Here is a 13,791-nt window from a genome sequence, read left to right as displayed (position 1 = left end):
ATTTGCGACGAGGGATGTGGAGCGGTCTTGGGGGGTCGGGCGTGTTCGACCCTGTGACCCAGGGTCGGGACAAGTCGGCGGAGGTCACTGTTGCTGGAGGTGGGCCTGGGGCCTTACGATCGTCGTTTAAGGAGTATAAGAAAGTCGTTAATATTTCCTCCCAACAGGCATGGATGAGGCTTATTGGTCTGAAATCCATGATAGAGTCGCCTTCCTCCTTTTTGGGTATTAGCACTATGTTGGCCGAATTGAGGATATCGAAGAAATTGTGTTGTAGGCTGTCGAAAGCATTGATCAGGTTCATCATATCTGCTCTGATTGTGTCCCAGCATTTGTGAAAAAAATTAATTGTAAAGTCATCTGGTCCGAGAGCTTTATCTTTGGGCATAAGCTTGATCGCCCTTTTGACTTCATCTTCTGTGAAGTCTGCATCTAGAGAGGAGAGGTTGATGGACGGCCAAGAGAAAAATTCCCAATTGAAGTCAATGTCACGTCTCAGTAATTGTCCTAGGACGTTCGCGAAGTGTGTTTAGGCGACGTCGGCTTTGTCTTGATGTGTGGTTGCCCAGCCGTTATCTTTTCTGAGTTTAGTGATAAAATTCTTCCTTCTCCTAGAATTAACCTTAAGGTGGAAGAAGCATGTGTTCGCGTCGCCTAGCGAGAGGTTCGTTATTCTAGAGCACTCTTTTTCGTAGCCGTTCCAGGAGCAAGGCCCCCATTACCCTTTTCTTCAGTTTGGAGCGTAGGGTTAACTCGTCGTTGGATAGAGTTCGTGACTCTTGTGCAATGTCTAACTGAAGGATGACCGATTGTGCCATGTGGAATTGTATCACTTCTGAGAAAAGGTTCTTACTCCATTTTCTCAAAGCAAGCACGGTCCTGGCAAGCCTGAAGTTTAGGCGATGCACTGGGTTTGTGTGGGTGTTTGCAGTTGACCAAGCATCTTGGACCACCTGTTTGAAACCTGGCATAGAAAGCCAAAAGTTCTTGAATTTGAAATGTCATGGTCACGGTGGGCTCTCCTAATTGGATACCAGCAAAGGGAAGTGGTTAGATAGCGCGGGGGATAGGGCTTGCAGGACGTGAGAGGAGAAGGTCAAATCCCAAGCGTCATTGCAGAAAACTCGGTCGAGGTGTACTAAAGTTGGGTTGCGACGTTCATTGCTCCAAGTGAACTTCCTATTTTGCAGGTGAATTTCTTTTAGCTTGCAAGTGTTTAGAATTTCTCTGAAACTTCGTATGCTGTTTAGGTTTAGATTGGAGTTGTTCTTATCTCGTGCTCTGTAGATTAGGTTGAAATCACCTAGAATTAGCCATATGACGCCCTGTTGTGGTGCAGAGTTTCAGATTTCTTGTAGGAAGTTTGTCTTATCACGACCTCTTGTTGGGCCGTAGATTGTCGTTAACAAGAAAGAGCGTTCGCTCTTATAGTCACGGTGGCAGTCAGCGAAAAGTCGCGCTTCGTGATGCCGTCTAGGTGCACCTCGTCATTGTTCCATAGAATCAGGATGCTGCCCTGTGTTCCTGAATTTCCCCCCGCCAGCAAGAAGGTGAAGCTGCATATCCTAAACCCTCCCACGTCTAGAGCCAACCGATCGTCGATTGATGACAACTTCATTTCCTGGATGCAGGTGATGTGGCAGGAGGATGAGACTAGTGTTTGTTGTACGGTCGATCGCCGCGCTTGCGAATTTAGACCCCGGACATTCCAGCAGATGATATCAAGGTCGTTAGCTGTCATGCGAAACAGTCATGAAGCTCTGTCGATGTGAAGTAGCACTGCCAAACAAAGTTACTTTAAGCGTGCACATTAGGCAAACGGTAGTTCTCGACACAGTCTAGGAACAGTAAAGAAACGAAGATGGCAGGTGTTGTCCAGTGCTGCTAAACGCCCTGCGCAGAGGGCCGCACTGGAGAGCCGTGACAGCTAACAAACATGCTGAAAAATAAGATACATCATGAAGATAAAACTCAGCGGCCTTTGCATCCTAAACCACATTGTTGGTCTCCATTGGCGCCTCCATTGCTTCTGGGCCACCCATCCTGATCAGTGCGCTGGTTGCCTTGCAGAGGTCGTCGTCGTCCAGTTGGAACAGCGCCGTCATGGCCTTGATGATGAACTGGGGCATAGGGCCCTGGAAGGTGGCGATGAAGTCCCTGATCGCTTCCTCTGCCGGCGTGAAATCGTCCTTGATGTAGCCCAAGCGGCGACAGAGAACGTGATTCACCCTTTCTTCCGCCGAGAGATGTTTGATCCTTCTGCAGGCTTGACGTTTGCTACGCCGCAGACTGGAGATCGCCACCATGGTCTTCTTGAGGCGCCGGCGCTTCCTCCCTGGTGCAGGCGGTGGGTTTGGGAGGAGTCCCTGGTCCGGATTGGAGAAAAGATCAGCGATGCCTCTTGTAGATGCAGGGGAGGTTAAATCAGGGGTGGACGGTAGAACCTGGAGGGTGGCATTGTCGTGGGCGTGGGCGTCGCCGTCGGTTGCACCGAAACTCTGCTGCAGGTGCCCATTCACTGTGGCGGTGACCTCCTGGATGTGGCTGAGGTCACCGTCTGCGCCAAGAGGGGTCACCGGATCGTGGTCGCCTGCGTTGTTGACGTTGTTGGCAACTTGCTGCCGCTGTTGCTGGTGCTCGGTGACCTTGTCTGCCACCTCCTGGAGCTTGGAGAGGGCATCATCTACCCTGTATGGAGGGTGAAGGATGATAGGCAATTTTGATTTTATTCTGTAGAAAACATGACGAGCAGGTACCATTGTGTTGGTTCTGGTTGACAGTACCTTGTAGCTTTGCTTGTCGCCCCTCAACTCGAACCAGGCTTCGTCCCCCGGATGCTCCGCCAGCCGTGCCATCCTGAGGAAGAGTTCCTGCAGCGGACGGGGCGCTGGGGTGGCCTGCCGCGTCGGCTGCAGTGCGGGCTGCAGGTTGAGCAACTTCTTGACCGCGTCCTCCATGGTGGCGACATTGAGGGAGAACAGAAGCTTCAGTTCCCGCTGCCTCCGGGCTTCCAGTTCCTCCGGGGATGCTGGAGTGTCGTCGTCGATGGTGGCTTCCCTGCTGCGTCCGCCGTAGGTGCCGGAGCCCCCGCTGTGGCGAGCGTGAGCGCTCCCTGCGCGCCGTGTCGTGGTGTCACCCGTAGCCGTTGCCGTGGCGCCGTGCACGGCCGCGTGATTCGCGTGGCCAGCGGTCGCGGTCCTCATCTTCGTTGTGGCCATTGCCACCGAAGACGTCGTGGAAGTCCGGGTGATCGTCGACGCGGTCGCGGCGCGCACGGTCGCGTTGGTCCTCTTTTTCACGTTCATCCTGCCGTTCTTGTACACGTGGGGGCGAAGGGTGCTGGAACAGCTCGAAGGCGGCCGTTGGCGCCTAGTCACCATCCCTGACGCCCCAGAACCAGGGGAGGCGCCGCCTCTCTGGTTCACCCACGGCAACGTCCGGGTCGTGGTGGTCAGTCGACACCTTGGAGTAGTCTTGGACACCCCTCCCCACCATTGGAGAGGGGTGTCCAAGACCTGCACGGATGAAGAGGAGGCATCCATGGCTCCAGTGGTCAATATAAGGGGGTGTTTGGTTCTCTAGGACCTCCTAAAATTCATGTCACGTCGAATATTCGGATGTTAATCAGGAGGACTAAATATGAGCTAATTATAAAACTAATTACACAGATAGAGGCTAATTCACGAGACGAATCTATTAAGCCTAATTAATCCATCATTAGCACAAACTAATTACACAGATAGAGGCTAATTCACGAGACGAATCTATTAAGCATAATTAATCCATCATTAGCACATGTTTACTGTAGCATCACATTATCAAATCATGGACTAATTAGGCTTAATAGATTCGTGTCGCAAATTAGTCTCCATCTGTGCAATTGTTTTTTAATTAGTTTATGTTTAATACTCCTAATTAGTATCTAAACATTCGATGTGAAAGGAATTTTGTGAAAGGAATTTTGTGAAAGGAATTTTAGCAGTGACTAAAGAAACAAACACCCCCTAAGCCACATCACCTTGGGGATTCTACTCGGATCAGCAGTTCACGCCCACAACTCGATCCCTCTGGTGTCTATTGGGTGCAGGAGGTTGGTGTCCACGCACTGGAGGGACCATGTGCGTCTGACGATCCTCTCCACGAGGTCCAGCTGCCGCGTGTCTCGGGACGCCATCGAGGACGAGGCGCACCCTGTAGAACAGAGCCGCACCAAGTGCGCCCGTGAGGCTCTGCCATGGGCGGACGCAGACCTCCGTGCCCCGGCACTTGAACTTTCCCTTGGCGTTGACCTCCTCGCAGCTGCGTCTGTTCTGGAATCAGATGAGGAAAGCTTCAGGGCGGTGTCTTGTGACGTCAACTTCTTCCGGGCGCAACCTGAAGTCATTGATGATGGCGTCCTCCAGGTGGCGCGCCGTGGTGTCGGGTGGGACGCGCATGGCCCAGGTGACCAAGGCATATCCCTCCCAGTCCCTCAGCTCGCGTTCCAACTCGAATGAGGTGGGGACATGGAGTCTGTCCTCCTCTGGCCTGAGCGCCGGGTCACCAACTCTGTAATCCCTCATCTTCTCTGAGCGGCGAGTTGCAGAAGATGGGGGTTGGTGTGGCCCAGATGGTTGGCGGGGAGGGGGGACAAGAGGTTGTTTGTCTTGAGCACGGGTGGGGTTGTTACAGCTGCGGGCGGTGGCGTGGTAGAAGCTCTGTTTGTGCCCCTGCTGGAGACAGCGGAGGCAGCGAAGGGTCCCTGCAAGAGCTGGCACGGTGGTCTCGGGCGAGGCAGCGGAAGCAACGGCCCTACGTTAGGAAGTGGAAGGTGGCTTTTGACGAGGGGCCGGCCGCGGCTGCCTTCTTGAATGGTGTTGCGCATGTCAAGTAGGGGAGGTGGGTGGCGGGGATGAGCGTCGCCGTGAATGCTCTGCGCGCGCAGGTGTACTCTCCGGGGCGGTCTTGCGCCTCCAGTGCCTCCCCTTTACGCGGTTCCAGCCTGGCTTGTCGTGGCCGCGCTGCACTGTGGCCACCGGCGGGTGACGCGATGGCTCGGGGCTCGATGGAGCGGCGCCGCGCAGGCCCCATCGCGTTGCGCATTGACGCGGCTAGGAGAGTGGTGGGTGGCCGCGGCATAGTACAGGCTTCTGGTGCGGGTAGTAAAGGCGCATTTGTGTGGACGGCGTGGCGGATCCGGGCGGCGCCGGCAGCCCCTGCTGGCGGAGCAGTGGATTGCGGCGTAGTAGGAGCTCCTGGAGGGGATCGAAGAGGTGGATCTGAGTGGAGGATGCGGCAGCTCTGGGCGGTGGCGATGCAGCGGGTCCGGGCGGTTCCGACGGACTATTTTTGCGTAAGATGGCGGTCCTGGGAGGAGGCGGGTGTAGCGGGCATGGCGATTTTGTCAAGGTGGATGCGGTGGACGGATCTGAGCGGCGGCGGTGGGGGGATTCCCTCCACAATCCGGCCGGATCTATGGGGGATGCGAGGGATGGGGTGAAATGAGGTCGCGAAGGAGGTGAGGTGCCTGGACCACGGGGCATGGGATGAGGTGGCTGAGTGTCTGCGGGCGGCGGAGGAGCGTGGACGGCACCGCCCGGGCTGGCGGCAGGGGGGGTACATGGGCTGTCAGCGTGTCGATTCAGGCTTCCATGTGTATTCTTTCCCGCTCACGTTGCCATGCATACCCGACGAATGTGAACGGTCAGGAATCCCCCTAACCTTTTTGCTTTCACATTTTCTCAGACAGACAAAAACTATACCAAAAAAGCCACAATGAAAAAAAAAAAGAAATGTCGGACATTCGAAAACAGATCAATCCCAACAGAAATATGTTGGTATCAGGCTATCAGCCAGGAACTGATAATTCAAATCGGCATTAACAAACCACATAATCATGACTTCAAATATTAGACGTAGGGGCTGTTTGGCTATAGGATGCTAAAGTTTAACACCCGTCACATTGTATGTTTGAATGCTAATTAGGAGTATTAAATATAAGCTAATTATAAAACTAATTGCACATATAGGGTGTAATTCGCGAGACGAATCTATTAAGCCTAATTAGTCCATGATTTGACAATGTGGTGCTACAGTAACCATTTGCTAATGATGGATTAATTAGGCTTAATAGATTCGTCTCGCGAATTAGCACAGGATTTTGCAATTAGTTTAATAATTAGCTCATGTTTAGTTCTCCTAATTAGCATTCGAATATCTGATGTGACACTGTTTAGGACCTCCTATCAAACACCCCGTGTAATAGTACGTATGTATGCATGGTTGTGGCAGCTGGCAATGCCGGCATTCTCGGAGCGCTCTTCGCCGGCCATGGACGACGTCGCCGATTCACCGTCGCGCCGGCATCCAGAAGACTGGAGCCCGTGCGTCCGCTGTTGGCGACATCAACATGGCAAACAGGATCGCGCAAGCCGCTGCTAAGACAGCTAGACAGGATCATTGCTCCACCAGTGCGTCCACGTAGATTTTAGGAACAGTAGAACACTGCGAAAGCAAAGACGCACAGCATTGTACTGGCGAGGCATCCACATGGCGAGTGAACGAGCACAAACTAAAAGCAGTTGCGCAATTCTATTATTATTGAACCGATCCCCGATCCCGATCAACCGCTAAAAGAATCTTTTCTGCCCTTTATATTACGTTTCTGGAGGGTAAAGATAATGGCTAGACCGGCAAATTATTCGAAACAGCTCGACTTGGCTCTCAACCAATCCTGAACCCTTCCCCTTCTCTGCCCCCTTTTATTGTTTCAGTTCTTCTCTTCTAGCTGCCAAATCTCCATACCTTCATGTCGCAGAGGGGAGCGACCAGTTCTTGGGCACGGGCCCGATATCGTATATGATCTCCCTGTGGCAGGACCAGACAAGTTTGATGGCTTCTGGAGTTCCGATGCCTGCACCTCTTGGGTCCCCGGCTGGACCAAACCTGAATTTTACAATGGGAACGAAAATGTTATTTTGTGAGTGATCATCCATATGCAGGTGGTCATTGGCGTTGTTAAGAGTGGTAGCGTGTGTTAGCTCACCAGTGGTTCTGCGGAGCGCCAGTTGTCCTTGCTCTGATTCCAGCGTATGTTGTCCCATTGACTGATCTCCCAAGCACGTCCTGAGAACAGGGATAAGGAAAGGGCTCTAAGGTCATTCAAGTGTTTGATTATTGACAGCAACACAACTGAAGAACTTTGCAATATCGTGGGGAAATCCCAACTTCATCTAACCGGTTTCATGACAGAAATGAAGAGTTCCAATAACAAAGTCGATGAATATAAGAATGAAAACATCCCCAACAGAGAAGAAAACCAACTTGCCTGCAGGAATAATGGATCATTTGAAACTACAGCAGCTGTCAGATGCGCATTCATCCTTTCACAGGCTTCTAATACCAAGTCAAGCTGATCCTCAGAGTATTCTGTGACCACCTGGATTATGAAATTAGGGTAGATCCGTGTTTTAATATAGAACATCTTAACAATAAGTAACGCTAGTTGAATACATCAATGCCACAGAAACATGTCATTAACCCCCAACTACGCATTTGTCGGTAAAGGTGATAATTAAGCGTTCGGTAAGAAACACCCACACAGCTTAGAATGAATGCAGGCAAAACCTACAGATAGATATTGCAGTCCATAACAAAGAATAGCATGCTTTACCCATAGTCATGGCCATGTGTCCATCTGAAGTAAATGCTTCAGGATGAGGTTGATACTTTATATTTGATAGCAGTGCAATAGCCCATAGGAATGCCAGGCATAACAATTAATTTATTGTTTTCTGAAATTTTATACAGCTTAGAATAAAATAAAATACAGGCATGAATGAACTGTGCAAAGAGAATGAAGAAATGTGGTCCATAAACAAGAACAATACTATTCATCACACTTCTCCCCAAAAAGATGGATGCTCTGCATGTCAAGGATTATCGGCCTATCAGCTTGATTCACAGTTTTGTCAAATTAGTAACAGAAGTTCTAGCCAACTGGCTTGCCCCTCTACTGCCTTCAATGGTTTCCACCAATCAGAGCGCCTTTGTCAGGGGAAGAAATATCCATGACAACTTCCTGTTTGTCCAACAAATGGTGAAATCCTTGCACATGAAGAAAGAGGCTCATATTCTCCTCAAGCTGGATATTTCTAAAGCATTCGACTTGGTTTCATGGTCCTTTCTCCTGGAGGTTATGAGGCAGTTGGGTTTTGGACAGAGATGGCGGGACATGTTAAGTCTAATCTTGCCGACCTCGTCTCGTGTGTTAGTGAATGGGGAGCCAGGGGAATCTATTCTTCATAGTCGAGGTCTTCGTCAGGGTGATCCACTCTCTCCCATGCTCTTCATACTGGTCATGGACGTCCTAAATTCTCTTGTGGAGTACGCGGCTAGAGAGAGATTGCTTCAGCCACTTGGTCGAGGTCATGCTTGTTGTTGTGGTGCGTCTGTAAGCTTCGCTGTGTAGGTGTGTGGGGGTGTGTTTCAGTGCATGGGTTTTGTCCATAACCGGACTCGTTGTACTCTCTTTTCTCTCGTAATGAAATGACACGCAGCTCTTCTGAGTCGTTCGAGAAAAAAAAGATACCATGAATCCATCTATGATGTGCACTTGTGGAAAAGTTTAGTATTACTAGTGTCAGGAATGCCAGGACTACCATAAAGCACTGCCATATTATTTCCCATTATGATTAAATAATTGCAGATGGGGTCTATTACCTGGAATGGACCAAATATCTCCTTTGTCACAAGCTCAAAATTCCCACTTTTAAGGATTTCCTCCAGAGGAACAAATACAGCAGTTGGCTTCAAAGCACCGTATATTTTTGGAATAGAGTGATTTTCCAAAGGTTCACCACCAAAAAGAACCTTTGATCCTGGTATTTTGAGAAGGTTGTTCATGTGCTCTGTCATTGCTTCTGTGGTAACCTGGATCAGAAAAGATCAATGGTATTATTAGTTAATATTCTATGAAGAAACAAAAAAATGTTTACGGTATTCAACCAATTATGCAACCACATAAAAATTTCACACACAATTCAGTGACAAATAGCTACATGTTCTTTTTCTCCACACATATTAACCTTTTAGATGGACACCTGTACTGTGCAAAGACAAGATCCTTTCTTTCTCCTCATCTTACACTATTTGATGTCTGGACCTCATATCTATTAAAATAACAGGAAACAATATTATTACCTGGCTCCATCTATTGGTTGATTAAGATTTTTAACTACTAAATGCTGTGAAAATCACACCATAGCATGGAAGTTAGAAGAAAACTATGTGATTACTGCCAGGAACTGTCCACTTACCGTAAGGACCGGGCCAATTGTCAAATCTTCAAGCTTCCTTCTTTCAGAAAGTTTCTTCATTTTCTCAAGCAACCCGCTAGAAGACCAATTCTGCAAGTGGAAGCAAATTATACGACAAATAAAGAACAAAGACACACATAGTAATCTGATTGCAATGCAAAATATGCTCAAACGGCATTGTAAGGTTCTCAAATAGCCTCCAAAGTTCAAAACATCGTAGGAATCGCATCTACAACTGTTGCCTGCTCCCAGTCCTCTTGAGTAGATACATTGTTAACCAAAAAAAATTAGACCAATAAGATTAGGCAGGTGATTTAAATACTAGAATTGACAAACCTACACAACAAACAAACGCCAAAAGACAACAACAACTGGGGCCACAAGTCAATTTTCTTTTCTCTTGAATATGCAGGAGAGCTCCATATCATTTCATTAAAGAAGAAGAGTCAGAAACAAGTACAACACGGAACCCAAATACTAGAAAAGTAAAATAGAGATACCACTGACTTGACAAAAAAAACAAGACAGGACAAACTAGGCAGCAGACCAGACACAGGTCATTTATCAACCAACCAAGAAACATTATGCATCATAGGCGATGAACATAGTCCACAATCACCACCCAGGCCCACCAGCAAAGTAAGCCACATTTGCAGTTAGTCTTTACCTTGTGCATGAATAGAACAGACTGAGCAGAGCACTTTTGACCACTGCAAGCATAAGCATCCTGATCGCAAACCCAAGCAATATAATCAACCTGTTTGGCACAAAATCCAGTCAAGTCACAATTCTGATTGTGAATATATGGAGTATGATTTTAGATGTTGAACATAAATATGACTTCAGACCTCTTGAACATCTGGACCAAGAATTTTCCAATCAAAACCAGCATCCTCCAACTTGACTCGGCCTTTCAAATCAGCAGCCAATTTCTCTGCTACCCGTGAACTCCCAGTGAAAAGGGTCATTTTTGGATTAGCCTAGAAGAGATCACAAAAATTCCAAGCATGAAATCTACCACCTATAATTAGAGTGTAAATCCACTTGGGCAAGAAGGACTTTCTACATTGGATGAAAAAACTAGCAGATCTGTAAAATAACTCTATAAAACATCAGTTGTTGAACATAACGTACCACATATCAAAAAACGAAAATGATACTGAATTGTTGAACCAAAACCTACTGGTGCTTATCAATGACATGACCAGCTCTTATTCTTAAACTTAAAATGTTAACAAGAAAAACAGGTATACGTTCAAACATGGAACTAGTTCCTCATATAGCAGTAAGAATCCAGTTTGTTATCCCAATAGCAACTTCCATGGCAATGACAGTGATAGTGAGTTGCCTTTTCTAGTTACTCTATCTTGCTACAACCAGTACCAGCTAGTTATAGAATCCATACCTCTAACAGCAGCTTGTTCATAGTGACACCATCAGAATTTATGAAATCCATATCCTCTGCAGGCAATCCACAATCGTGAAGTAACCTGAGCATTTGTTCCATCACAACGCTAACCTTGCTGTCAACTTTGAGGAGTGGCTTATTTCCCATGTATAGTGCTCCCATTACTTGTAGTAAGGGAATCTCCAGAGGAAAATTGAATGGTGTGATAATTGCAACCTGCTCAGTTTTTAGGTCATATTAGCTCTAACAGGTCACAATTTGAATTAAAGAAAAATGAACTTGCATTTTACACTTCATAAGATAAGAGATAAAACTAAATCGCCAGCTAACATGTGACAGTCCGCATGCAAACATCAATCGGAATGTGCAAAAATATTCGGGCAATATACAGTCATGACAACAGCCAATATGACTAGCATAGTAAGTTTGTCTTCAGGTTCTAATTCCAGACAGCAGGTACACTAGATTTTGTTGAAAGACAGGTATGTCTTGAAACTGACATTGGAATATAACTCTAAAGGATCAAGTGCTTCAACAACCCAGGCTTGCTTATCACCTTAAGAAATTTGTTTTATCTAAATCAACTTGATCCCCTAGGAAATTGAATTGCAATAACTAGACTTGCTTTGAATGGCTTTTTATGTGCTCTAAAGACTGTAGATAAAATAAATTGAAGAAATATCGAATACAATAATTTTTCACAAGAGGCTGTTAAGAACACTTACTGGGCCATAAGGCCAACGGTAGCCATTACTTCTTTGTCCAAGATGGTTGCCAGGTACAGCAAATGACCTTGCCAGAAAGCGTACCTGTTACAGCAGACAAAAGAAAATATATGAATGACAAGAAGATAAAACTGCAGTCTTTAAAACTGCAAAATGGAGCAATTTCTTCCAATCTGCAGACTAGAACACTTTGACAGCTATTTGGAGTTGCTGCATGCTCTCAAGTCTCAACCCACTACAACTACTTGCATCAAGACTAATATATAAATTTTCATATATAACAGCATTCATCATCATGCAAATGAAGAAATCTTATCTCTAGAACATACAAAAAAGAAGCAAACAGAGGCTCTAATACCTGATCTCCGCAGAAGTTTTCCAAGAACTTTTGAGAAACTTGAACTTCTGCAAGAGCTTGCTGGTAGCTCTTTGGAGATACCCTCTGGATAAGTTTAGCAAAGAAATCTGAGACCTGCATAGAGCATTTTGACAACAATGAACCATGAAAAAAGTATCTATGAAAAAGAAGTGTTAACTGTATCTCTTCTCAAGCACAGTAGCATCATCGCAAAATAATAGTAAGGATAAAAGAGGGTTAAATAATTTAGTATCAATAAGGCATACCGCAGGTTGGCCCAGCATATGTGCAGCTTTTGCAGATATATCTCCATACATGAGGTACCTGCATATTGGAGCTTTTTAAAACATAAATAATCTTAATATCTTATGATAAGAATAAGTTGTAGCTTGGAGACCATGAAAAGAAAAACACATCAATGAATTTATGGCATATAAAGCTCTGCCTATGCATTTGTATCAATTTTCATTGGGAGGTGGGAACACCACAGACCTCTCTGGAGCTTTAAGTGGGTTGTGAAGTCCATGCTTTGGGCATTTAGATAAACTCTCCACAAATGGCTGCAGAAGAAAAAAAACATCAGAAGTTGTATGAGAGCATACTTGACAGAAGATTTTATTTCAAAAAAAACAACAGTAATATCACATAGCAACATAATAATGTCAAACAAGTTTAAATGCAACTTTTTGACTGACAGCAGCTATATCTTTGAATATTCATAGTAATATGAATAAAGTTGCATACCCTCACTAAAATAAAAGGAATATGAAAAATTAAGTTATACGTATAACAAAGTGTTTTGCAAAAAAAAAATTGAGGAACGCTATAAAGGTTAAATGTAGTTGAATTTATGTTTGCGTGAATGCAACATGGAAATAGAAGAGAAGAGTACCTTTATTTCGGTTCCGTTAACCTCAGCGATTTTGATGAATTTTTCACCATTTAGAGGATCAACTATCCAGTTCCAGTTAGCAGATGCTGTCCAGCTGCCCTGCACTGAACCATTGCGGTTGAGGCGCATGCACCTCATAGTCAGATTATGACATTGTTGAGCGTTTGGTTGGAGAAATTAAACATCATCTTAATGTGCTAAAAAAACTGTCATATTATTCCATTTCCATGTACGCACACAAGCATGGGTTTAAAAAACAAAACAAAACCACAAGCAGAACCCTCACCAAAATTATGCACTTCCGCGGGATTGGAACCTGAAATCTCTTGTGGAGAGACCGTTGCAAATGACGGCGTGTGCAGCCACCTGCGAATCACCCAAACAATCAGCCGCGGACCGAAGTGAACTTATCATCCTAGGCTAGTGCATCCTCCAGTATTAGCGACTCGACCGCACGCCCCAACAACCCTGACAGGTAACCCTATCGCGACCACTCGGTGCGTACCGCCACTCAGTGCGATCCCCCAATCCGCATCACATCACGCAACGGCGCCCCAATTCACACGCACGATCCACCAGCGCGCAACAGATCGCGGAAATGGAGAAGGGAGTGGGGGTGCGAGGTGGATCACCTGGACACGCACGCGAGGGGAGCGGATCGACGGGCGGCGGCGGCAGCGGCAAGGTGCCGCCGGGAGAGGAGGCGGCTCATCGGCGGCGAGGTCAGGTGGCTGCGCCCGCGGCTTCGTCCACTCAGATTGCTAGGGAGTGATGGCTTGTTGGGTTCGCTCTCTGCAACTCTGCACTCCCAGAGTCGTGTGCTGCTGTCGTCGTGTATCGCTGCGGGCGCTTTTAACTTTCCACGGCAGCTGTGGGGCCTCTGCATGTGGGCCCTGCGTGAGACGCCATCCGGGTCGCCGCGTGGGCGATCGGGCGCGCGCGGATCCCGAAAGATCTGGCCAAACGATGGACAACTCACCTTATCTTTCCATGTGCACGTCTGACCACTGTAAATGGTCTGTCCGCTATCGCTTTTCAGCCTGTTCGCTTCAGCTTATTCAGCCGGCTTATCAGCCACCAAATAGTATTTTCCTCTCACAACAAATCAGCCG

At 47.0% G+C, this 13,791-nt stretch overlaps 2 protein-coding genes across 2 annotated transcripts; both read right to left on the bottom strand.

Moving 5' to 3' along the window:
• Positions 1-1,774: 1,774 nt before the first annotated feature.
• On the bottom strand, positions 1,775-5,745 carry LOC101771314. The gene is made up of 4 exons (XM_014804911.2): positions 4,019-5,745; positions 2,784-3,588; positions 2,445-2,688; positions 1,775-2,366 (listed from the first exon to the last, which is right to left on the bottom strand). The coding sequence occupies exons 2-3, from the start codon at positions 3,540-3,542 to the stop codon at positions 2,680-2,682; spliced, it is 768 nt and encodes a 255-aa protein (XP_014660397.1). The 5' UTR covers positions 3,543-3,588; positions 4,019-5,745; the 3' UTR covers positions 1,775-2,366; positions 2,445-2,679.
• A 791-nt stretch (positions 5,746-6,536) lies between these two features.
• On the bottom strand, positions 6,537-13,580 carry LOC101770922 (probable aldehyde dehydrogenase). Its single transcript, XM_004961322.2, has 15 exons — positions 13,312-13,580; positions 12,966-13,045; positions 12,680-12,783; positions 12,280-12,347; positions 12,054-12,111; positions 11,788-11,901; positions 11,430-11,513; positions 10,702-10,920; positions 10,145-10,276; positions 9,964-10,053; positions 9,297-9,386; positions 8,701-8,910; positions 7,307-7,417; positions 7,025-7,104; positions 6,537-6,924 (listed from the first exon to the last, which is right to left on the bottom strand). The coding sequence occupies exons 1-15, from the start codon at positions 13,563-13,565 to the stop codon at positions 6,786-6,788; spliced, it is 1,833 nt and encodes a 610-aa protein (XP_004961379.1). The 5' UTR covers positions 13,566-13,580; the 3' UTR covers positions 6,537-6,785.
• Between the last annotated feature and the right edge of the window lie 211 nt (positions 13,581-13,791).

Source organism: Setaria italica, chromosome III (assembly GCF_000263155.2).
Source record: "Setaria italica strain Yugu1 chromosome III, Setaria_italica_v2.0, whole genome shotgun sequence".
Taxonomy (NCBI): domain Eukaryota; kingdom Viridiplantae; phylum Streptophyta; class Magnoliopsida; order Poales; family Poaceae; genus Setaria; species Setaria italica.
Note: the sequence above shows the minus strand (reverse complement) of the source record. Positions and strands in the feature narration are given on the sequence as shown.